The 23,840-nt window shown below is 49.8% G+C and overlaps 2 protein-coding genes across 2 annotated transcripts in view; one reads left to right on the top strand and one right to left on the bottom strand.

Moving 5' to 3' along the window:
* The first annotated feature begins 6,718 nt into the window (after positions 1-6,718).
* Positions 6,719-14,445, top strand: asip1 (agouti signaling protein 1). Its single transcript, XM_029152084.3, has 4 exons — positions 6,719-6,946; positions 13,431-13,585; positions 13,656-13,705; positions 13,803-14,445. The coding sequence occupies exons 2-4, from the start codon at positions 13,435-13,437 to the stop codon at positions 13,962-13,964; spliced, it is 363 nt and encodes a 120-aa protein (XP_029007917.1). The 5' UTR covers positions 6,719-6,946; positions 13,431-13,434; the 3' UTR covers positions 13,965-14,445.
* Positions 14,446-19,811: 5,366 nt separating this feature from the next.
* raly (RALY heterogeneous nuclear ribonucleoprotein) overlaps positions 19,812-23,840 on the bottom strand; it is a 47,492-nt gene continuing 43,463 nt past the window's right edge. Inside the window, exon 9 of the mRNA XM_029151392.3 lies at positions 19,812-20,673. The gene's annotated coding sequence lies outside the window, so the exon portion shown is untranslated. The remainder of the gene's footprint in view (positions 20,674-23,840) is intronic.

Raw genomic sequence — 23,840 nt, 5'->3', positions numbered from 1 at the left:
GTATGTGACCAGTGTGTGACCAGTGTGTAACCAGCGTGTAACCAGTGTGACCAGTGTGTGGTCAGTGTGTGACCAGTGTGTGTCCAGTGTGTGACCAGTGTGTGACCAGTGTGTGACAAGTGTGTGGCCAGTGTGTGATCAGTGTGTGGCCAGTATGTGATCAGTGTGTGACAAGTGTGTGACCAGTGTGTGACTAGTGTGTGAAGTATGTGACCAGTGTGTGACCAGTGTGTGACCAGTGTGTGACCAGTGTGTGGCCAGTGTGTGACTAGTGTGACCAGTGCGTGGCCAGTGTGTGACTAGTGTGTAACCAGCGTGTAACCAGTGTGACCAGCGTGTGTCCAGTGTGTGACCGGTGTGTGACCAGTGTGTGACCAGTGTGTGTCCAGTGTGTGACCAGTGTGTGACTAGTGTGTAACCAGCGTGTAACCAGTGTGACCAGTGTGTGTCCAGTGTGTGACCGGTGTGTGACCAGTGTGTGACCAGTGTGTGGCCAGTGTGTGGCCAGTGTGTAACCAGTGTGTGACCAGTGTGTGACTAGTGTGTAACCAGTGTAACCAGTGTGACCAGTGTGTGACCAGTGTGTGACCAGTGTGTGACCAGTGTGTGGCCAGTGTGTAACCAGTGTGTGACCAGTGTGTGGCCAGTGTGTAACCAGTGTGTAACCAGTGTGTGACCAGTGTGTGACCAGTGTGTGACTAGTGTGTAACCAGTGTGACCAGTGTGTGACCAGTATGTGACCAGTGTGTGACTAGTGTGTGACTAGTGTGTAACCAGCGTGTAACCAGTGTGACCAGTGTGTGTCCAGTGTGTGACCGGTGTGTGACCAGTGTGTGGCCAGTGTGTAACCAGTGTGTGACCAGTGTGTGGCCAGTGTGTAACCAGTGTGTAACCAGTGTGTGACCAGTGTGTGACCAGTGTGTGACTAGTGTGTAACCAGTGTGACCAGTGTGTGACCAGTATGTGACCAGTGTGTGACTAGTGTGTGACTAGTGTGTAACCAGCGTGTAACCAGTGTGACCAGTGTGTGTCCAGTGTGTGACCGGTGTGTGACCAGTGTGTGGCCAGTGTGTGACCAGTGTGTGACCAGTGTGTGGCCAGTGTGTAACCAGTGTGTGACCAGTGTGTGACTAGTGTGTAACCAGTGTAACCAGTGTAACCAGTGTGACCAGTGTGTGACCAGTGTGGCAGTAGTAAAGTAGCAGGAAGTGAAGGTCTCTATGAGTCAGATGGGACCAACCTATGTAACAGTCGCTTTCCTGCTGATCACGGATCAGTGCCTTTTATACATGAAACACACTGAGCCTTTGGGTCAGAACCAGCGCGTGAAGAACCGCTGGCGTAGTTTAGCGTGTGCCTCTTTCTAAAGGTTTCATTGATTGTGTCAGCTGCTTTTTTAGCAGACCTTTTGAACCAGACATATTTTAACGTCCAGTAAAAAAGGAAGATACAAAACAGACAGGAAGAAATCAACAGTTATGAGGTGAGATCATTATTTCTCATCTGACATTTCCATTACTCTTATTTATTTCATTTAATAGTCCAGTCAGGTCATGTTCATGGTAACAGTAAACCAGGGCTGTTGGATCTGAACCGTAACGACCACCGGCGCCGTTACATTTCACAGAAATGTGTGGAGTTAACAAAAGGCCGACTGATGCTCAGAGCTACAGTGACAGGTTTGTAGGAAACCTTCTTCTGATGTGGTGAAAAGAGCATCAAAGGTCCAGAGAGTTGTAAACAAAACATACAGCCTCCTTTTATGGCCCCACACACATAAAAACACAAGGTGACACAAGCCTTTTAATATATTTGTGCCCTCAGGTTTGGGCAGAAATATATTAAACCTGCTTTTTATGGTTGCATCTCACAGGTTTGTCCAGATGGACACAGTCTATAAAGTCTGTTCTGAGTAAAAATAAATAAACCACAAGTGGTTTCAGTATTTTCAAGGAAATGAAATAATGATGATATGTCGATATGTTGTTATTAAAAAAAGAATCTATATAAGCTCTGACGCAGAGGTTCCAGCTGCTCGCAGCGTTTCGGACACTCAGGTTCATGTTCGTACCATTACCAGCGTTCCCTGTTCCGTGGCGGCGGTGCGTTCACTGACTGCTGGGCCGTGTGGGTGAAGCCGCTCCACTTCTTGTCCACGTACCAATGTGTTTCTCATTTACACTACTCTGCCGTCCCCTCAGTGTCGGCGCTGGAGGTCTGTCAGCTATTAGACGTCGTGGTGGAAATCACACATTAGAATCCAGTGTTTACAGAATGTGTCTCATTAGGAGCAGTTACTTATGTCATGAAGCCTGAAGGGAGAAAAATGTAACTCTCATCTATCATCTGATTCTGTGGATTAGCTGCTGTAACGTAGAAGCTTCATTTGCATATTTGGAGTGAGAGAATAAAGTTGTGGACGTGTTTACAGGTCGTGTAATCGCAGCGTTTTATACAGTTGGTTTTGATAAAGGTCTTCAAATATGTTTGGCGCTAGAATGACTGTCAGTCCTCATCAACATGAAGCAGCCACAGATGAAACCAGGGTGCGGCGCTCCGCGTTGTTGTGATGGAGCAGCGGTGCTGGAGGCGTCCTCTGACTGGACCTCAGCGGCTCCTGTTTCTGCTCATTCCGACCTCCTCTGTTGCTCGTGTTCATTCACGGCCTCGTGCCCTTGAGCCTCACACCTGTCTGGCATTGACTGGGTCCTCGTTGTCTAACGTGCTTCCTGGGTTACGGCGTCCTCTGCCTGTGGCCCGTTTGCTGGAGCAGCGTTCGCTGTGGGTGAAGCCTGAAGTCTGTGCTTTGCTCAGACCTCTGGACCACGTGGCCTTTTACACACGCTTTGCTTGTCTTTGGGCTCATAGCTTCCGCTGACGGACTCTCACCTTCTCCTCTCTGGAGTTTCGTCCAAGACTTTTCCTGAGCCAGCACTGTCAGCCTTCAGAGATGCCAGGAATCAAACCAGCAACTGCTGGTGCGATGTGCTGCTGGTGCAGGTCCCAGGGGCAAAACCTGGTCTCAAAGCGCCTTTAATTTCCAGTACGTGTCCAGGAGGAAGATGCATATAGAGCGAAAGACAAAACTGCAGAGGGAGGAATGAAGAGAGACGGAGGAGGATGAAGAACGCTGAGCGGAGGCTGAGAGGAGGCTGAGAGGAGGCTGAGAGGAGGCTGAGAGGAGGCTGAGAGGAGGCTGAGAGGAGGCTGAGAGGAGGCTGAAAGGAGGCTGAGGGGCGTTTGAGAGGAGGCTGAGAGGAGGCTGAAAGGGGGCTGAGAAGAGGCTGAGAGGAGGCTGAGAGGAGGCTGAGAGGAGGCTGAGAGGAGGCTGAAAGGAGGCTGAGAGGAGGCAGAAAGGAGGCTGAGAGGAGGCTGAGAGGAGGCTGAGAGGAGGCTGAGAAGAGGCTGAGAGGAGGCTGAGAGGAGGCTGAGAGGAGGCTGAGGGGCGTTTGAGAGGAGGCTGAGAGGGGGCTGAGAGGAGGCTGAGAGGAGGCTGAGAGGAGGCTGAGGGGCGTTTGAGAGGAGGCTGAGAGGAGGCTGAGGGGCGTTTGAGAGGAGGCTGAGAGGAGGCTGAGAGGAGGCTGAGAAGAGGCTAAGAGGAGGCTGAGAGGAGGCTGAGAGGAGGCTGAGAGGAGGCTGAGAGGAGGCAGAAAGGAGGCTGAGGGGCGTTTGAGAGGAGGCTGAGAGGGGGCTGAGAGGAGGCTGAGAGGAGGCTGAGAGGAGGCTGAGGGGCGTTTGAGAGGAGGCTGAGAGGAGGCTGAGAGGAGGCTGAGAGGGGGCTGAGAGGAGGCTGAGAGGAGGCTGAGAGGAGGCTGAGAGGAGGCAGAAAGGAGGCTGAGGGGCGTTTGAGAGGAGGCTGAGAGGGGGCTGAGAGGAGGCTGAGAGGAGGCTGAGAGGAGGCTGAGGGGCGTTTGAGAGGAGGCTGAGAGGAGGCTGAGAGGAGGCTGAGAGGAGGCTGAGGGGCGTTTGAGAGGAGGCTGAGAGGAGGCTGAGGGGCAGCTGGAGTCCGGCGGAGCTGAGCATGATTTCAGGCTCCTATAAATTCCAGTGTGGTAACATCACTTTGGCTGTTCTCCCTTTGTGTGGAGGTTCTTAGGGTTCGACCGCTGTACAGATTAATGAGACAGTTCAACCAGCACACACATTTGTGCTGCCTTTTCCTTCGTGTCTGAACCCATTGAAGGAAATGCCGCTGAAGCTGCAACGGAGCGAAGCTCACGCAGCAGAAGAAATGCTGGAACGTTTCCCTGATTTCCTCACACTTTGTGTGTGGTTGACAGCGTTCACGTGATGTGACGAGCAGCTTTGGCCTCGTTCTTTCTGCAGCTCTGTCGTTTTTCTCCCTGTCGTTCTTTTTACTAGACAGTTACTAGTGCGACAAACGCTTTCATTATCAAATCATTTCTTCACCATTTTTCAGGTTTTTGCGATGAGCTGGTATTTAATTGTTTAATACTAGGAATAATAATAATAAAAAAAGAAATGAGACAGTTTTCTACTACTTCTTTCTACTATTGTGAAATTTTCTCAGATTTTGTGTTTTTCATAAAACCAATTGTTTTCTGACTTCCTGTTGTTTCTAGTAGCTGGTGCTGAACACATCCACTGCTGCAACCATCAGCCACGTAAATTCATGTTGGTTTTAGTGCAGGAGGCAGAAGTCACGTGGACCCGACCCGATACCGTGAACGGGTCGGGTCCGTGTCCTGGCGCTGGAGCATGGAGGACAGACTCAGACCCAGCTTGTCCTCATGAAGCTGCAGAAAAACATAATCTGGCTGCAATTACCCTGGTGCAAAAGCGAGGTGGAGCTTAGTTGTATAGAAATGTCGCTTTCAGGAGACGCGGCCGACGGGTTGTGGCAGAACTGCAGCGTTTCACTCATCTGGATAATTGTGAGAGTGCTGTGAAGTTTCCCATGACTTGTCTGGTGACGCACCATGAATGAATGTGGGTCAGAACCCACCGGCCGGCGTGAATAATGCACAGAGAGGCGCTTTTTGCTCATCTGTGGCCGTTTGGACTCACTCCACCAGCGCCGCCCGCCTCACGCAGCTCGAAGACGCCGCCGCTCAGGTCGGACTCTGGAGAGACGTGTGCAAAGAGAGCATCAGTGAATCATGATCTGAGGAGTGACGACGTCCAGGGGATGAATCCACCTGACAGCAGCGTCAGTGCTTTTCTCAGCTTTGTTAGCTTGAATCTTTGAATGTTTCCATCAGTGCACATAAACCTGCACATAAAACCTCCCAACGTGAAATGTCGCTTCGTGCAGGAAGCTCCTGTGCTCGTGTTAACCCCTGATCTGCCACCAACAAACACACACATACGACCCACGGGGCACGAAGGCTCCTTTTCCTACACTTCCCCAAACGCCTCCACATCCATTCAGACTGATGTTATTGGAGTTTTATGACGCTTCCTGGTAGGAGGTCTAACCATCGGTTCACGCTCGCTGAGATTTACTGACCCAAAACACAAGAAACGTCTCGCTGATGGAGAGTCCGAGCCCAGTTTCTGGTTAAATTAAAAATAATCACTTCAGTGTTTTCCTACATATGGGTCTGGGCCAGAACAACAGGAAAAGGGTCTTTGAAGGAAAGCTGCGATAGATTTGACACGTCTTTCTGCACATGCGGTGGGAGCTGAGCCTCCACACAGTGAGGAGGCCGCGCGTGATGCATTCAGGCGCCTAAGTCGTCACAAAGGAGCCGAAAAACACCCACAACACCAGAGGTCGCGTTTGCTGAGACTCTGCTGTGAGCAACCTTTGACCTTTCACCTCTGAAGCTCAGAGAACAGCTTGTTTGTGTTGTCGACCATCGCTGGGAGTTGCAAATCAAACACACACTTCATATCGAGCGCTGTGCGTTTCTGTGTAGTTAAATATAGTCAGACGGCAAAGAGCATTTATTTAAAGTAACATTTTGGTGTTTTAGAATGAATTTCTCACTTCTCTGTAGAGCTTCTTTCATCGTTAATGACTTCAAGCCCATTTAAGGACTCACTAATTCTCCTTCTCTTCAAGTGTTCTGACGTCCGTCACGGCCGCTGCTCCGACTCCTCTCCCATCGCTGGTCTCTGCTCGGGTTCAGAGATCCGGGGTTAGAAGTCTGAGCCGTGCTTCATCCCGTCCACATGTTCAAAGCAACGAATCCTAAATCACTTCCTGACTCCGACCCTGAAGAACGAGAACCATTAAAGAGCAGCCGTTCACCTCTATCACTGGGTCACATGGTCCAGTGTTCATTCATGTACCGTTATGGTGAGAAGTGAAAACAAGCTGGATGTCCTCCATGCTTTTTCAGCCTCGGTCCTCCAGCGCCACCAGTCGGTCCAGCGCCACCAGTCGGTCCAGCGCCACCAGTCGGTCCAACACCTGCTTGGAGTTAGGCCCAAAGTGTTTGTCTGAAGAAGCGACCCGGTGTTGAATGACAACAAGGTCGTAAAACGCAGGCTTCAAACGCTGAGGGCGGCCTCCGTAAAAGAATGAGTCCCCACAGGCCGAGCAGGTGAGACAGAACCCGGCACACGACCGGGTTCTGCTCCACAGCACCGGGTTCTGCTCCACAGCACCGGGTTCTGCTCCACGGTTCTATGACCTTTCCCATCCCCCAGCATGTGCAGCTGTGAGCCCGCCTCCTGCTCAGCCCCCACACGTCTTCATTATCAGCAGCAGGAAAGGTACCATTATTAAGGAACGGAGCGGAGCAGCGTTAGAGGAGGCGCGGAGAAAGTGGCACGAAGCTCCACGACGACGGAACGGAAGCGGAGGAACCACAGGGAGGGAGCGCGAGATTAAAAAGCGACAGAATCAGAGGTGAAGGGGAGAAAAAGGGAGGGAGGAGAGAAAAGAGCGGCCACTCAGGGACCAGAGGGAAACGAGGACGTGCAGCCAGAGGAGGCAGAAGGAGCGGAACGTGACCCAGGAGGCCTGAAAGCCCAGGTAAGACCCGACCGCCGGAGCGCCGGAACCCCAGAACCTAGAACCCCAGAACCCCAGAACCCGGCTTCCTGCTCCGTCCCGTCACGCGGGACCGGGACGGAGCAGAACCGTCTGAGCGTCGCTGAGTCGTGGACGAGGACGGAGGCTAATTATCCTCTGATAGTCTGCAGATGAAGGTGTGTGACAGCTGCTGCTCAGGCGTCGGCCGCTGTGGCCTTTAACGGACTTTTAGTACCAGTGATCAGTTCATGGCTCCGGCACCGACTTTGGGTCCTGATGCGTTTCCTCGGCCGTGGACGTTGTTGTAACTGGTTCCACTCTGCTCCGTGTCGCTTCCTTCTCGTCGCCTCCTTCGCTCGCTTCCTTCTCGTCGCCTCCTTCTCGTCGCCTCCTTCTCGTCGCCTCCTTCTCGTCGCCTCCTTCTCGTCGCCTCCTTCTCGTTGCCTCCTTCGCTCGCCTCCTTCGCGTCGCCTCCTTCTCGTCGCCTCCTTCTCGTCGCCTCCTTCTCGTCGCCTCCTTCTCGTCGCCTCCTTCGCGTCGCTTCCTTCTCGTCGCCTCCTTCGCGTCGCCTCCTTCGCTCGCCTCCTTCGCTCGCCTCCTTCTTGCGTCGCTTCCTTCGCGTCGCCTCCTTCGCTCGCCTCCTTCGCTCGCCTCCTTCTTGCGTCGCCTCCTTCGCTCGCCTCCTTCTTGCGTCGCCTCCTTCACTCGCCTCCTTCTCGTCGCCTCCTTCTCGTCGCCTCCTTCTCGTTGCCTCCTTCTCGTCGCCTCCTTCGCGTCGCTTCCTTCTCGTCGCCTCCTTCGCGTCGCCTCCTTCTCGTCGCCTCCTTCTCGTCGCCTCCTTCGCGTCGCCTCCTTCGCGTCGCCTCCTTCTCGTCGCCTCCTTCGCTCGCCTCCTTCGCTCGCCTCCTTCTTGCGTCGCCTCCTTCACTCGCCTCCTTCGCCTCCTTCGCGTCCTCCTCCTCAGGTCTCAGTTCTGGTCCAGTTGTGGGTCTGTGGCGCCGCGTGGACACGGACGGAGACGAGCTGTTAGTTGGTGCCGGTCCAGAAGCACGGGCTGCTTTTACGCATCGTACGTCCTCGCATTCAGAACTCGCATGAACGAGGTTTGGACGAAACATGAATTAATGAAATCATGAAAGTGCAGCTCTCGGTTGGAGAGAACGTCGCCGTAACGTCTCCAGTCAAACACGCTTTAATCAGGGGAATGTTCTGCCTTCGCTCTTTAATGCGATTAACACGCGTCAAACTGAAATCGCACCTTCCTCACGATACAAAAATGTGAGTGAAGTTGAGAAGTCAACAGAAATGCGTGAGCTCATGGTTCGATGCGTGGCTGCGGCTCAGATCCGAGCGCGGCTCCGCTCCAGAACCGGGCTTCGTTACAGCAGCTCCACATTCAGCGCTGAGAGCCGCTCAAACTGCAGGTGAAGCCGGTGGTGAGTGAGGAACCTGCGGCGGCGCCAGCTTCAGCCTCTGTCTGTGAAACAGTGGCGTCTGACGGACGGTTTCTGCCTGAAAAAGGCATTGGAACTTTAGGGTTCTGCATAAAACAGGACGCTTTTGCTTTTACTTCTAAATGATTTTTCTGTAATATTGATGTTTATTTTGAGGCTGCTACTGTATGTTGCGCTCAGGCACCGGAGCGGTTTTATAAAAGCAGCATGAACGAAGCTACAGACTGCATCGTCTGCGTGGATCCTGGTTCTGTTTGTTCTACGTCGTCTCTGTGGAGCCCGGTTCTGCTTGTTCCACGTGGATCCTGGTTCTGCTTGTTCTACTTTGTCTACGCGGATCCTGGTTCTGCTTGTTCTATGTCGTCTACGGGGATCCTGGTTCTGCTTGTTCTACGTCGTCTCTGTGGAGCCCGGTTCTGCTTGTTCCACGTGGATCCTGGTTCTGCTTGTTCTACGTCATCTACTTGGATCCTGGTTCTGTTTGTTCTACGTCGTCTCTGTGGATCCTGGTTCTGCTTGTTCTACGTCATCTACTTGGATCCTGGTTCTGCTTGTTCTACGTCGTCTCTGTGGAGCCCGGTTCTGCTTGTTCCACGTGGATCCTGGTTCTGTTTGTTCTACGTCGTCTCTTTAGAGCCCGGTTCTGCTTGTTCCACGTGGATCCTGGTTCTGTTTGTTCTACATCGTCTCTGTGGAGCCCGGTTCTGCTTGTTCTACTTTGTCTACGCGGATCCTGGTTCTGCTTGTTCTATGTCGTCTACGGGGATCCTGGTTCTGCTTGTTCTACGTCGTCTCTGTGGAGCCCGGTTCTGCTTGTTCCACGTGGATCCTGGTTCTGTTTGTTCTACGTCGTCTCTGTGGAGCCCGGTTCTGCTTGTTCCACGTGGATCCTGGTTCTGCTTGTTCTACGTCATCTACTTGGATCCTGGTTCTGTTTGTTCTACGTCGTCTCTGTGGAGCCCGGTTCTGCTTGTTCTACTTTGTCTACGCGGATCCTGGTTCTGCTTGTTCTATGTCGTCTACGGGGATCCTGGTTCTGCTTGTTCTACGTCGTCTCTGTGGAGCCCGGTTCTGCTTGTTCCACGTGGATCCTGGTTCTGTTTGTTCTACGTCGTCTCTGTGGAGCCCGGTTCTGCTTGTTCCACGTGGATCCTGGTTCTGCTTGTTCTACGTCATCTACTTGGATCCTGGTTCTGTTTGTTCTACGTCGTCTCTGTGGAGCCTGGTTCTGCTTGTTCCACGTGGATCCTGGTTCTGTTTGTTCTACGTCGTCTCTTTAGAGCCCGGTTCTGCTTGTTCTACATCGTCTACGCGGATCCTGGCTCTGCTTGTTCTTTGTCATGATGTTTCTGCTGTGCTGTTTTTGTGGAGCAGTGGCTTATGGGTAACGGCGCCAGCGCCGGCTCAGCGTTTGCCCAGTGGCTCGTTGGTTCTGGTTCTGTTGGTTCTGTTCAGCCTTCTCTCTCTGGCTGCTCACAGCAGCGACGTGCTGGGACAGAACAGAACATGAGCCGGTTCCATTTGCAGGAAACTCCTCCACGTTGTTGGTTCTGTGTTTAAACCCACTGAACCACGGCTTTAAAGGTCAAAGTGGACCCTCTGACCCGTGTTCTGACACCATCCATTACGACCAGCATCATTTCGCTCCACTCTGTGCTGCAGGTTTGACGCCAGCCTCTTTCTGAGTCCAAATGAAACGTCAACACTTGGTGAAGCAGGAAATCTTCCTTTATACGTTTCATAACAGAGATCTGTTATGGAGCCACGGCCGAACAGTGGAACAGCTGCATCGCGGGGACGCGTTTCAGGCCGTTTGACGCCTTCGTACGAGCGGCCGCTCCCTCGACGCGTGCGTCTGGAGACGCAGCTCGTCCGCCGTCGCCTCCACAGATTCAACACGTCCACTGTCCATTTTAGAGGGATTCTTAAATGTAGGATTTAGTTCATATACATGAACAGCTTAAATCCTAAAACAGCATAACTGGATTCATCAACGCAGACAAACTTTACACGTTTATGCAAATCTGGATGACAGTTTCAATTTTAAACAATTTGGATTCATTTAAATAAAATGTAAAATTTAAAATAAAATTTAAATTGTGGCTCATGCATACATTTGAACATTAATTTCAACATACATTTTACATACATTTGAAAACATACATTTTACACACATTTTACACACATTTGAACATTAATTTGAACATACATTTGACATACATTTGAAAACATACATTTTACACACATTTTACACACATTTGAACATTAATTTGAACATACATTTTACATACATTTGAAAACATACATTTTACATACATTTTACACACATTTGAACATTAATTTGAACATACATTTGAACATACATTTTACATACATTTGAAAACATACATTTTACATACATTTTACACACATTAGAACATACATTTGAACATTAATTTGAACATACATTTTACATACATTTGAACATACATTTTACATACATTTGAACATTAATTTGAACATACATTTTACATACATTTTACATACATTTGAACACACATTTTACACACATTTGAACATTAATTTAAACATACATTTTACATACATTTGAACACACATTTTACACACATTTGAACATTAATTTGAACATACATTTTACATACATTTTACATACATCTGAACACACAGTTTACACACATTTGAACATTAATTTGAACATACATTTTACATACATTTTAACATTAATTTGAACATTAATTTGAACATACATTTTACATACATTTGAACACTTGCGGCTGCGTGTGTGAATGAACAGCTTCCTCTCGTACGGTGGCAGAGCTTCAGCTCGAAGCCGCTGAGCTCCAGCAGCGAGGTCACAGTGTGTGTTCCTTCCTTCATATCCATGTGGACGGCGCTGCTCAGATCTGAGATCAGCGCGAGCCCGTGTTAGAGCTGCTCTCACTCTGATCGTTTGGAAGAGCCGATGCTCGAGTTTCTGCTGTCTGATCAGTAACAGTGAGTGGAGCCGTGCGGTCGGTGGCTGTTACTCGCTTCAAACAGATGCCAAGTGTTCGTTTCATCTGCTGCCAACATCACGGCTACTTGCTGGACTCCAGTGAGAGCGTTAATCTAATCAGCGCATTCATCCCTGAAGTGCAGCACTCCTCATTTTCCCCTTTGCATTTTGAGCTCATAATCAGTGTTTCACCTAAAAACCACCCAAAGCTGCAGTAGCTGCGGTTCCTTTGGTGAAGAGGCCTCGTTCCTGCTGTTAATGAGAGAAGCTGGACTCGAGTTCCAGGTTTTATCTAAATGAAAGGTTTAGGTTTATATTAATATTTAATAGGTTTTAAAGTCAAATTATATCAGAGAATATTGGACGGTTTCTTAGCGCCTCATATGTGTAGGTTTTGATTTATTACTGTTACTGCAGTGATGCAGCCTTCTTTACATTCGTTATCTATTAAATGCATTTATTTCATTTCTTATAAATGTATGAATGAATGTATGGATGAATGTATTCAGAAGCAGTAAAGGACAGTCACGCTCTGACACGCAACAGCTGCATCCATCATAGATTGACGGCGTCAAGAGTCAGATTTAAGACTTAATAATAAAGTAAAATAATGCACACTGATGGGACAGAAAGGATTACAGTATTATTACAGTAACTGTGTTTGTATTAATGAGTTCACAGTGATAATCTGTGAATTTACTCCAGCACAATAACTGACAGACACTAGACTCTGTACAGCGTTGGACGACTGGCGGTTTGGATTCTAAGAACCAGTCACAGAACACCTACGATCTCCAGTACCGCACAGAACCAGTGGGTTCCACTGGTAAAAGCTCTGTTTCTTTGAATGACTTCATAAAGTCTAAGCATTATTTCCCCAAACCCTTAGAAACATGATCCGTAGCAGAGGCTGCATCCAATCAGCCAGGAAGTAAAGTAAATGAAGCGCAGTCTCCCACACCTGGCAGAGACATGAAGGATAAACACGATAAGACCTTACATCCAAAGACAGATGAAGTTCTAATCATGGAAGCTTAGGATGAAACTCTGAAGATCAGCGGCGATTAGCAGCAGAAGAAAGTAGATGAGGAGCTGGAGTGGATGTGGAGACGGGGAAGCGGCTGTGAACCCCTGCTGGGCTGCTGTCACTGCCGTTAGCACCCGAGCGTCTGAGTCTGTTCAGGGTTGCTTTTCATTATGAGCTCCACCGGAGCAGAGGCCGTGCGACATCAGGTCCATTCTGACGACCGCAGCCATCACTTCTCTCCAAAATGATACAAATGGTCCTGATTCCTACAACCAGGAATGCATCATGCAGTGAATTGTGCACATCAGTGGTTTGGATGAGGACCGTTTTATGCTCAGACTCATAAATGTCTTGTAGATAAAAAGCTTTCATTTATAGTTCGGAATGGGGAATTTTAATGTCAAACTTGACATTAGTGCCACAAAAACATCTGCTGCAAAACAACACATGTGCAGCTTATGTGCAGAAAAGGCTTGAAGCTGCTTCAGCTGCGTAGCTGTTGGTTCTGTCGTCATCGTCCAGGACCTGGTTATTAATTAAATTAGTTAACGATTAATTAACCCGTGTCCCGGAGCTTATCCTACGTGTCCTTCAGTAGACTCCATTGTGTCGTGGATCTACTCTGTGGTTTCACACCCGCAGGAGACACTGTTCTGCACTGCTTTCTGCTCGGGCCAAAGCGGTGGCGTTGCTCCAACTGCGTCCGGATGTCTGCTCTGCTTCCCCTTCACGTCTGCGCTCAGCGGCCGCTGGAAGAAGCTCACTGGAGGCGTTAGATGCCTTAATGAGGTCCAGACGGCGCCGTGGTGGAGCCCGTGGACCCGCCGCCTCACGGCCGTAGAACGAGGTCCTTCCCACGGCTGCAGCTGGTGGACGCCGGTGTCGCTGACCCGCGTCTGTCCGGTTCTGGTTGGGGATCAGAGCAGCTGTTCTTCCTGATCGGTCCGTGAGGCAGAGCTGGAGCTTTGACTCGGTCCCAGCAGTAACGCGTGCGTGTTGGTTCCACAGAAACATGAACGCCCTCCTGCTGCTCGGCTGCTTCCTTCTGGCCGTAGGCTCCGCCCACATGATCCCCGAGGACAGACTGGCCACGAACAGGGTCACTGTCCCCAGCGCCGTGTGCCACAGCGCCGGCGCCGGACCCCCGCCGGTTCTGATCGAAGGTGCGTCTCACAGGTCTGAGCTTCATTGTGTTGCTGTTGTGAGCTGTGCTAACGGTGCGATCGCTCCCAGAGATCCACAAGTCAGAGAAGAAGAGCAAGAAAGCGAAGAAGACAAAGAAGGTGATTCACAGTAAACGCCTGTGAACAGCGGCTGCACTAAATGAGGCTCCACTGAAGGGTTTGCAGACTCACACTGTCCTCGTGCTTCTCTCCTCAGAACAAGTTTGTGAAGAAGCGGCCTCCGCCTCCGCCCAACTGCGTCGCTCTGGGGGGAAACTGTAAGTCTCCGGGCAGAGTGTGCTGCGACTTCTGCGCCTTCTGCCAGTGTCGGCTCTTCAGAACTGTGTGCTTCTGCCGCATGGGGAACCCGGGCTGCTGAGCGGCGCCGCGGAACCCGGGCCGCCGAGCGGCGCCGCGGAACCCGGGCCGCCGAGGCCGGCTCGGACCCGGCAGCGACGCCTCGCTTTCTAACTTCGCCTCAAATCCATTGCATGAAAGCACTTTAAGAGAAGGAGACGCGACCCTCCGTGTTTCTAGCACTGCGTCGAACACTATTTTTTCTACTTTTTGTTAAACCAGTCTTTGTCTTGCTTTTATAAATAAAGGTTTGCACAGCTTTATTTTTTCACAGACGTACATAAACGAGAGCATTTTATTACAAATACCAGATATTCTATGAAGCCTTTCAAGAATAAAGCTCCTGTTTCATACGACAAATTTTTTTTTATGCTTGGAAAGTCACAGAATGTTTAGATATAATATTAATATATTTATTATATTATATACTTCAAATGTTACTACAGCTGAAAAACAGGTGGTTTCTGAAACCTGTATATTTTTATTACCAGACTTAAAATGAATTAAATCTTTACCTCTTCTGTGATTCATAACAAATTAAGTTATAATAGTGACTCAAGCTCCATTCAGCTTCTTCATGGAGATCAATAGGTTCATAAATCCTCACTCACTTGATTGTTGCTCCTTGACTTATTTCCTTTTCTTCATAAGTGCAGGAAATATTTATTTGGTCTGTTTAATTAGTGACTGCATGAACCTGAGCGTCACGCAGACGGAAACCACAGCTCCTCTTTATTCAGTGAGCACATCAGGGCAGCTGTGTTGCTTTCTTCATTCAGCAATTTAGAACAACAGCATAATAACACACACACACACACACACACACACACACACACACACACACACACACACACACACACACACACACTAAAATCAGAGCCCACATAATTGGAAGCAGGTCGGGTCAGAAACATGAAACAAAGCATTAACGTTGACATAAGCCGAGTTCCCAGAAGCTTCTCGTGGTCCAGGATTAACGAAACGGGTTCTGAGCCAAACAACTACTGTTTAATAGTTTAATTTCTGTGAGGAACATGTTGTTGTGGCCATAATGTTTTTAGCACTTGATTGATGTTTTTGATCCATTTTTTGCAGTTTCCTGTCTCTGAACCAAATTCAGTTCAGTTTACTAATTTACAGCCTTCCATAACGTTCCATAAATCCCAGTTTCTGGAGGTTTTCCTCCTTAGCTGTACTCCTTAATTCCTCTAGGATTTACGGTGGAAGAGGATTTGCTGCAGTGTTACCGTTACCTTGGGTTATGATGTGTAACATTCCTCCCGTCCTTCGCGGTGTCGCTTCGAGGCATCTGCTTTGTAAAAGTGGGACGGAGGAGGAAGGGTCACAGCAGACAGCTCTGAGAGGATGTGAGGAAGACTGAAATACTAGCAAGCAGAAGATCCCACCAAATCCCCATCAAGGCCGGACATTTGTGGAAGAGGACATTAAGACACAACAAACCATTGTTATTTCACCGTGGCCCTGAGGCAGCATTTCTAAGTCTTAGAGTTCCTCCTTTTGAATTCACAACCTGCCCAGACGTTCTCGCCGTTCCCAAATGCATCCGTCAGCAGAGTAACGGCGGTGGACTCCAGTGTCTGTGCACATCTGTTTCCCGGAGCAGTAATAGAAGCAGCATGTTGTTGTAGGAAGACACCCCTCTGAGAGAACCTGTCAAAGCTGAGCTCCAGCGACGGGACGCTTCTCCAAAAACAAGCTCGATCCATGTTAGGAGTCAGAGGTGATGACGTGTTCCTCCTTCAGCAGAGCCGCATGAGGACCGGAGGGACAGTTAGTTCAGCCACTGGTTCCACGGAGCTGGATCTGAGAAGGTAAACCTTGGGTTAACGTCCACTCACTCACTCACTCACTCACTCACTCACTCACTCACTCACTCACTCACTCACTCACTCACTCACTCACTCACTCACTCACTCACTCACTCACTCACTCACTCACTCACTCACTCACTAACTCACTCACTCACTCACTCACTCACTCACTCACTCACTCTGGTGCGTCCTTCACGACCCCACACACTGGAACCAACAAAGAAGTTCATCAGGGGCAAGAAGTGGAAGTGGCCAAGTCACTTTTTAAACCCAACACAGCTCGAATTCAGCTCCGCTTGTTTATTTCTGTTGGACGAAAGAAGCAGGAAATATGTTGTTTTGAATTGGTGCACTGCTGATCGCGTTCTCCAGTTCCCTCTGGAGTCGGTTTTTATTTAAAACCCTTCTTCAGTACTTCAGTAGAAGCAGTTTAGTTTGGCCTCAGAGTCTGGTCCCTGGTGACTCAGTGGGTTCATGGACGGACTCGGACCAGATCCACCTGCTCCTTCTCCATCGTGGTCTGTTTACGATAGAATGGACCAGATTCAGAGCTGGGTTCATTAGCACAGTCTCACAGGCTCACAGCACAGGCTCCTTCATTGATCCATCGGGTCAGACAGATTCTGACGTAAGTGGACAACGCAGCCTGCAGTAGTGAGACCATGAGCCGACATCTTGCATTGTGATACATATCTTTGTATTCGAGGCGATCTGTCTCACAAACCTCGGCACGTGAGCGTGGGAGCAGGTGCCAACGCTGGGATCAGCACACGTCCTTACCTTCACGCTGGGTCATTGAGCCGGTCGCCCCATCGCTCTTTAATGCTCTCACTGTGATTTCAGCCTTTATTGAATCCTGTCTTACCTTCAGCCGGTCTCCAGCTTTGAAACGCTGCTTCCCCGGGGAACCACAACATGTGTTCAAGTTAAGAATGTTCCAGTTGCAGGTCCTCTGTGATAGATAACGTGCAGATAAAAGCCAGGGAAGTCTCCAGAGGGAGGAGCTGGTGCCGCGGATCAGCTGCTAAACGCACACAGGCTGGAGGTCACGAGTTCAGAGGCTGCGTCTGATTTAAAGCCATGAATGGACGTCCAGAACCCGACGGATCCGAGAGCTGCGTTCACGTTATGCTTCATTCCTACAACCAGCAGTAGATGTGATGTGCTGCTGATTCTGTGTTGAGTTCAGTTAGTGAGGCCGTGGTCGGTGAGGAGTCAGACGTGGGTTTGATCCAGCAGGTGATTGGACACGAGGAAACGCATGAACAGTGATGATGAGGCCGCTCAAAACCCGAGAGACGGGGGCTGGAGAAAAACACAGCCAATGATCCAATGCAGCAGGTCAAAGGAGGAACAGCGCGTTGAGCACTGCAACAACTGGACAAACTGCATCAGCTATCAGCGACAAACACCCACAAAGTCCCATTGAAGCAGACGTGTGGTTGGAATTAGCGCGAGAAGCCGGTGCAGCGCTGCAGGGGCCGTGACGTTCTGGTGGAGGCAGCGCAGCGGGTCGGTTCCACACCCGCACCAGTGCTGTGGAGCAGCCAGTGACCGTGATGCAGAAAAGCCCGGTGGAACGTAGCAGCTCGTCCCGGGCTGGAAAAGGCTGGAAAAGGCTGGAAAAGGCTGGAAATGGCTGGAAAAGGCTGGAAAAGGCTGGAAAGGGCTGGAAAAGCCTGGAAAAGCCTGGAAAAGGCTGGAAAAGGCTGGAAATGGCTGGAAATGGCTGGAAAAGGCTGGAAAAGGCTGGAAAAGGCTGGAAATGGCTGGAAAAGGCTGGAAAGGGCTGGAAAAGGCTGGAAAAGGCTGGAAAAGCCTGGAAAAGGCTGGAAAAGGCTGGAAATGGCTGGAAAAGGCTGGAAAAGGCTGGAAAGGGCTGGAAAAGGCTGCGCCGGTGCCAAAGAGCCGAGGAGTCCGTGCAGCGTGAGGCCAGTCTGCGCTGCCACAGTCTGCAGGTTCATTCAGCTGGTTTCCAGCACTGGTCCTGAGGCTAAAGGCCAGCGATGCTGCAGGCCTCATGAACCACGTGTTCCTGCAGGTTAATGAAGCTGCACTCACTGACGCTTCCGTTCAGGCAGAACACCCGTCCTGGTCCAAGAAGACTTCCACTAACGCATAGAAACAAACCTGGTAGAACCGGTCCTCGAATGAAACTAGGCCAGAGCCTTTTCCCACAATGCACCTGTGAAGCTTCTTTCATCAAATCGTCTGTTTCTACATAATGTTTCAAACATATTGTCTGAAGAAAAGTCCCTTAAAGGCGTAAACTGAGCGGCGCTTGTGGCCTGTTGGTGCAGACGTTCAGCTCCTGCTTTCAGGCGTCTGAGGTGTCGGCCATTTAACAGTAGCGCGTACGAGAAACAAGAGCAGGACGACACCACCGACGTATCTGAGACAGTTTAATAAACCTTCACACCGTGATCAGGTGTGAAAGCTCCTCGTTCCATAACAAGAATATTCACCATGTAGAAAATACAACAAATGAAGAAAGAAATACAGGAGTCCATCATAACAGAACCAACAACGTTACAGACTTTACAGCTGATTTGTGCTAAAGCTTTATTTCTTTGTTTGGACACGTCCTCATAGCTGCGATTTCCTTGTTGGGCTTTTTACACGTAACTGCACATGTAATAAATGTTTATTACTTTGTTCATGTGGAAATAAACAACGTCTGCTTGTGAACTGTCATCACTTACTTCAGCAGCGTCTGTGTCTGACTTTCATGAACACTGTAATAATCACCAGTAAAAACAGAGAGCCTGCGACATGAAGCCTGGCCGTTGTCATGACAACAGCTACTTCCTGTCTGCTGCTAACGCGAGGTTGTAGATACATTCATACAGTAGTAAGAGATGTTATTTATTGTGTGTGTTGTATAAGTGTTTTAAATGATGAAATCTGTGATTAAACCCAGGTCACTAAAAATGGTGGTAAACAAACAAAAACACAAACCACATCAGATCAAGACTCCAACACCACTGACAGGAACCATCACATCAAGTGTCTCACGCGTTGGTATCCGGTTTTCAGCAGCTTTAGCTTCTGTTTTTCCTCATGGGCGGCTGTAAACCACCTCCACCACACGTTTAAGGGAGTTACGAAAAAAGGAGAGTCACAGACGTTGGAATGAAGGGAAAGAGATCAACTGGACCAGAACCGGTACAGAACACACGTTTAGAAAGAAGAGGAGCTCTGTTTGTATGAAAGTGTGCACCATGAGCCCACAGGGACTGGAGTCACTGGTTTTATGGGTTTGTGGAGAGTTAAGAGTTCAGCGACGCCCTTTGATTCATGCAGCGTTCGCTCAGCGAGCAGCTTCACGTCTCACTGGTCCAATGCAAACCTGCAAACAACTGAGCGGTGACGTCATCGCTGTGAGCGGTTCAACGACGTTTATCAGCCGAGCTTTTATGACCACTGCAACAAGCTGCACAACAAAGAAAATGGGTCCAAGGAATCGTGTGAGCTGCGATCAGGTTCTGCGTTTAATCGTCGATCTCATAGTTTTCAAGCAGCTGACGATGACGGGAACTGTCTGATCTCCAGCTCTTTGCATTCACGTCTCTGTCATGTAAAGCGGTCAGTGTGACAGCAGAACTGGTTCTTGTGTCGGTGCGGGTCTGTGCGGGTCTGTGCAGGTCGGTGCGGGTCTGTGCGGGTCGGTGTGGGTCTGTGCGTGTCAGTGCGGGTCGGTGCGGGTCTGTGTGGGTCGGTGCGGGTCAGTGTGGGTCAGGAGGGCGTCGGTGTGGGTCTGTGCGGGTCAGTGTGGGTCAGTGTGGGTCTGTGCGTGTCAGTGCGGGTCGGTGCGGGTCTGTGTGGGTTGGTGCGGGTCGGTGCGGGTCTGTGCGGGTCAGTGTGGGTCAGGAGGGCGTCGGTGTGGGTCAGTGCGGGTCGGTGCGGGTCAGTGTGGGTCAGTGTGGGTCTGTGCGTGTCAGTGCGGGTCGGTGCGGGTCAGTGTGGGTCAGTGTGGGTCAGGAGGGCGTCGGTGTGGGTCAGTGCGGGTCGGTGCGGGGTCAGTGTGGGTCAGTGTGGGTCTGTGCGTGTCAGTGCGGGTCGGTGCGGGTCAGTGTGGGTCAGTGTGGGTCAGTGTGGGTCAGTGCGGGTCGGTGCGGGTCTGTGCGGGTCAGTGTGGGTCAGGAGGGCGTCGGTGTGGGTCAGTGCGGGTCGGTGCGGGTCAGTGTGGGTCAGTGTGGGTCGGTGCGGGTCAGTGTGGGTCAGTGTGGGTCAGTACGGGTCAGTGCGGGTCAGTGTGGGTCAGTGCGGGTCAGTGCGGGTCAGTGTGGGTCAGTGCGGGTCAGTGTGGGTCAGGAGGGCGTCGGTGTGGGTCAGTACGGGTCAGTGCGGGTCAGTGTGGGTCAGTGCGGGTCAGTGCGGGTCAGTGTGGGTCAGTGCGGGTCAGTGTGGGTCAGGAGGGCGTCGGTGTGGGTCAGTGCGGGTCGGTGCGGGTCAGTGTGGGTCAGTGTGGGTCGGTGCGGGTCAGTACGGGTCTGTGCGGGTCGGTGCGGGTCTGTGCGGGTCAATACGGGTGAGGGTCAGGGGAACGCCGGAGCCTCCAGCAGACAGATGCGGGTGGAGGCTGTTTGAGCGTGAGGCGTGGACCGTAGATGCTTCTGACAGCAGCCTGCTGTTTCACCCCTCCCTGCGGTGCCGCTCAGCGTCCGGTCCGTCTCCAGCGCTCGGCGCTCGTGGTGCTGAGTGTAAGTCATCGGTAATGATGTTCTGGCAGCAGCCTGCTGTTTTAGCATCGCCCTGTGGCTTTGTCTCTCTGCTGTGTGTTTGTGCGTGTGTGTTTGCGTCCCCTTCGGGTCTGAAGCACGTCCTGGTTCCGTGTCCGGTTCAGTGAGTCCAAGTCTTTCTTTCCTCGTCTGACGCTTCATCCAGAGTCCGAACGACCTGAAACACAAGCCAGGTCGTTAGAGCGTAAACTAGCATCGCGATCGCATGTTTTCAGATCAATGTTATTTTTAACAAACGCATGTACTGTCTGAACGGACTGGACGGGCCTGAGTCCGTAGTGAGTGGATCAGAACCGGTGTCTGACCCAAAGTCAGCAGCCGGGGGAGTCGGTACCGGTCCCCAACGTCTTGTGTTGCTGTTAAAGCGCATGCAGGAGGTTGAGGCTCCGACTACGATGCTCCCGTTATAAGCACGAAGCTGTGTCTGTGTTTTAGCAGCGGAACCACTGGGTTTTAGCTGGTTCTGAAGCCACACAATTAAACACTACAATGTGTGCTTATACACATTGGGTCGTGTTGGGTGAAAGGAAGGAAAATGGGAGAGGAAACGTTCCATCTCTGCCATAAAAAACAAGACAGAGAGTCTTTTCCATGAAATGCTGAAGGACAGACGTGTTCTGAAGGAACAGAGCTGATTTACTGAATCCACCGACGCGATGACGTCTGGCTTTAAAACAGACGCCGTCGCTTTAACAACCGTAGAGCTGCCGGGACCTCCCCTCTGATTCTGACCGTCCTCGCGGGGGGTTCGCGTCACTCAACTCACGGAACCCGCACATATGCGCCGCACACGCGGTGACATCTGACACCGGCAAAAAGAGGAACAAAAACAAAAAGCGCACGCTCCGTCCATCATCACACTTCAAAGGCCGCCGCCACCAGAGCGGAAACGCAAACACAGACGTCGGCTTTGATGTGAAGACCGGCGTAAAAACCCGAAGACAGCACGCGTTCAGATGCGTCTGCGCCAGTCTGCGTCTTCTGACGGCGACGGTCCCAGGTCCAAGGTTCTGGTCCGAGGTTCAGGTCCAAAGTCCCAGGTCCAAGGTTCAGGTCCGAGGTTCAGGTCCAAGGTTCAGGTCCGAGGTTCAGGTCCAAGGTTCAGGTCCAAAGTCCCAGGTCCAAGGTTCAGGTCCAAGGTTCCGGTCCAAAGTCCCAGGTCCAAGGTTCTGGTCCGAGGTTCAGGTCCAAAGTCCCAGGTCCAAGGTTCAGGTCCAAGGTCCCGGTCCAAAGTCCCAGGTCCAAAGTACCAGGTCCAAGGTTCAGGTCCAAGGTTCAGGTCCAAAGTACCAGGTCCAAAGTCCCAGGTCCAAGGTTCAGGTCCAAGGTTCAGGTCCAAGGTTCAGGTCCGAGGTTCTGGTCCGAGGTTCAGGTCCAAAGTCCCAGGTCCAAGGTTCAGGTCCAAGGTTCAGGTCCAAGGTTCAGGTCCGAGGTTCTGGTCCGAGGTTCAGGTCCAAAGTCCCAGGTCCAAGGTTCAGGTCCGAGGTTCAGGTCCAAGGTTCCGGTCCAAAGTCCCATGTCCAAGGTTCAGGTCCAAGGTTCAGGTCCAAGGTTCAGGTCCAAAGTCCCAGGTTCAAGGTTCAGGTCCAAAGTCCCAGGTCCAAGGTTCAGGTCTCAGATGGATTTTTTGAAGTTTTCCTAAAGCTGCTGTTTCCTTCCGCTTTAACTTAAAGCTCTCACTGCGTCAAAAGGGTTCAGACTAAGACAGCGCAACTTACAACACGAACCGCAGTGAGCGGAAACTGAACAGAGACCGTAACAAAAGACACAAAACACTGTGTTGCTCGATTTTTCTGCATCTATCAATTCTCATCATTGCTACGTCTTCATTGTTTTCCAGTCTAATAACACTACTGTACAGATGCGCCACCAACATGAATAAGGAAATAAAATAAAACCAGATTAAAACTGGTTTCAGTTAAATAAACCAGTTGGTGGGGAAAAAAACACAAGCTCCTTAAAGAATCACAAACATCCTCAAATGAAGGAGAATCGTTGTAGATGGAGCTGGACTGAGACACGTTTGGGTGCGGACATTTAATTCATATTATTCTCAGACTCCCTGCTGATGTTACACTTACACTTTCTGCATCGGAGTCATTTTTGGCAGGTAAAATATTAAACTCAATGCGACTCCTAAAGCTTCCACTTCTGTGGTTCAGCAAAGAGCTTCGCCTCGATCATTAGCCTCCATGTGGTGCACATTATATTATAGAAAAAAGATCCAACTCCACTGCGGCCATTTGGCATCAATTACAGCGACAACACAAAGTTTTTAAACTTTACTTTCTTCACGTTTTACTGCGAAAAAAGAGAAAGGTTTCTTCTTCAACTTCTCTGCCTTTATTTTTATTTATTGTTCATCTAATGTTTAAGGTCTTTTTTAAGGTTTCTGAAGACTTAACCTTAACTTTAACTAATGATCAGCCCTAAATAAAAAGTTCAACAGTTCCAAACAACTCATTAAACAATATTCAGTATTCTCTTAAATTTTATTTTGTTTTACATCTATTTCTAAAATATTGTCCTTTTTAAAATACAATAGTTCTACTTTATATGTTTTTATATAAAAGCATAAGGACCAATTAACCATTTAATGCATTTATTGTAGAAGTAGTTGTAGTTTTCCATAACAGTATTGATGATAATAATAATACATAAATGTAACATTTTACTAGATTTTAATCCAGATAAATTGTTGTTACTTTCTGTCCTTTTCAGGATTTTATTTTCCTTCATTTCTTCTATTTTCTTTCCCAGTCTAATTTGTATTTATTTAAATTATGCTTCATAATTAATCTTCCACACCCTCATAGGAACAGTAATTATTTACATATAACTGTAATTGATGTAAATAATTACTGTTTGGTGTGAAGGTGTGGAAAGAAGGTGTCCGACCGGATGTAATTCATTGTGATTCTGATTCTGATTTTACTAATTTTTCCCACAGTCACTGATTAATCTGTTGTTTTTGTCTCATCAGCGTAACGTTTCTATTCCGAGCTGTATTTCTTTGATGACGTTGTTTTAACTCCCGTCCCGTTCAGTTTAAATAACAAACGGTCTCTTCATCCCTGGACCGTCACAGTGCTTTGGTCATAGCTGAGACATGCTTATTTAAGTTATTCACCATAAAAGTCTGATTATGTGGAACATTCCAGTGTCTGTGTCCGTGTCGTCCTTCAGCCTCGAGCTTGAAGCGACGGAGCTTCAGCCGCCTGTTCAACAGCAGCAGCAGCACATTCAACAAACGGCTTCGGCACAAAGGAGAAAAGATGGATTTTCCTACAGGGAACAACAGGATTTATTCTAACTTTGAGTGAC

Source organism: Betta splendens, chromosome 5 (assembly GCF_900634795.4).
Source record: "Betta splendens chromosome 5, fBetSpl5.4, whole genome shotgun sequence".
In the NCBI taxonomy this organism is placed as follows: domain Eukaryota; kingdom Metazoa; phylum Chordata; class Actinopteri; order Anabantiformes; family Osphronemidae; genus Betta; species Betta splendens.
The sequence above is the reverse complement of the archived record's forward strand: the minus strand, read 5'-3'. Positions and strand labels throughout refer to the sequence as shown.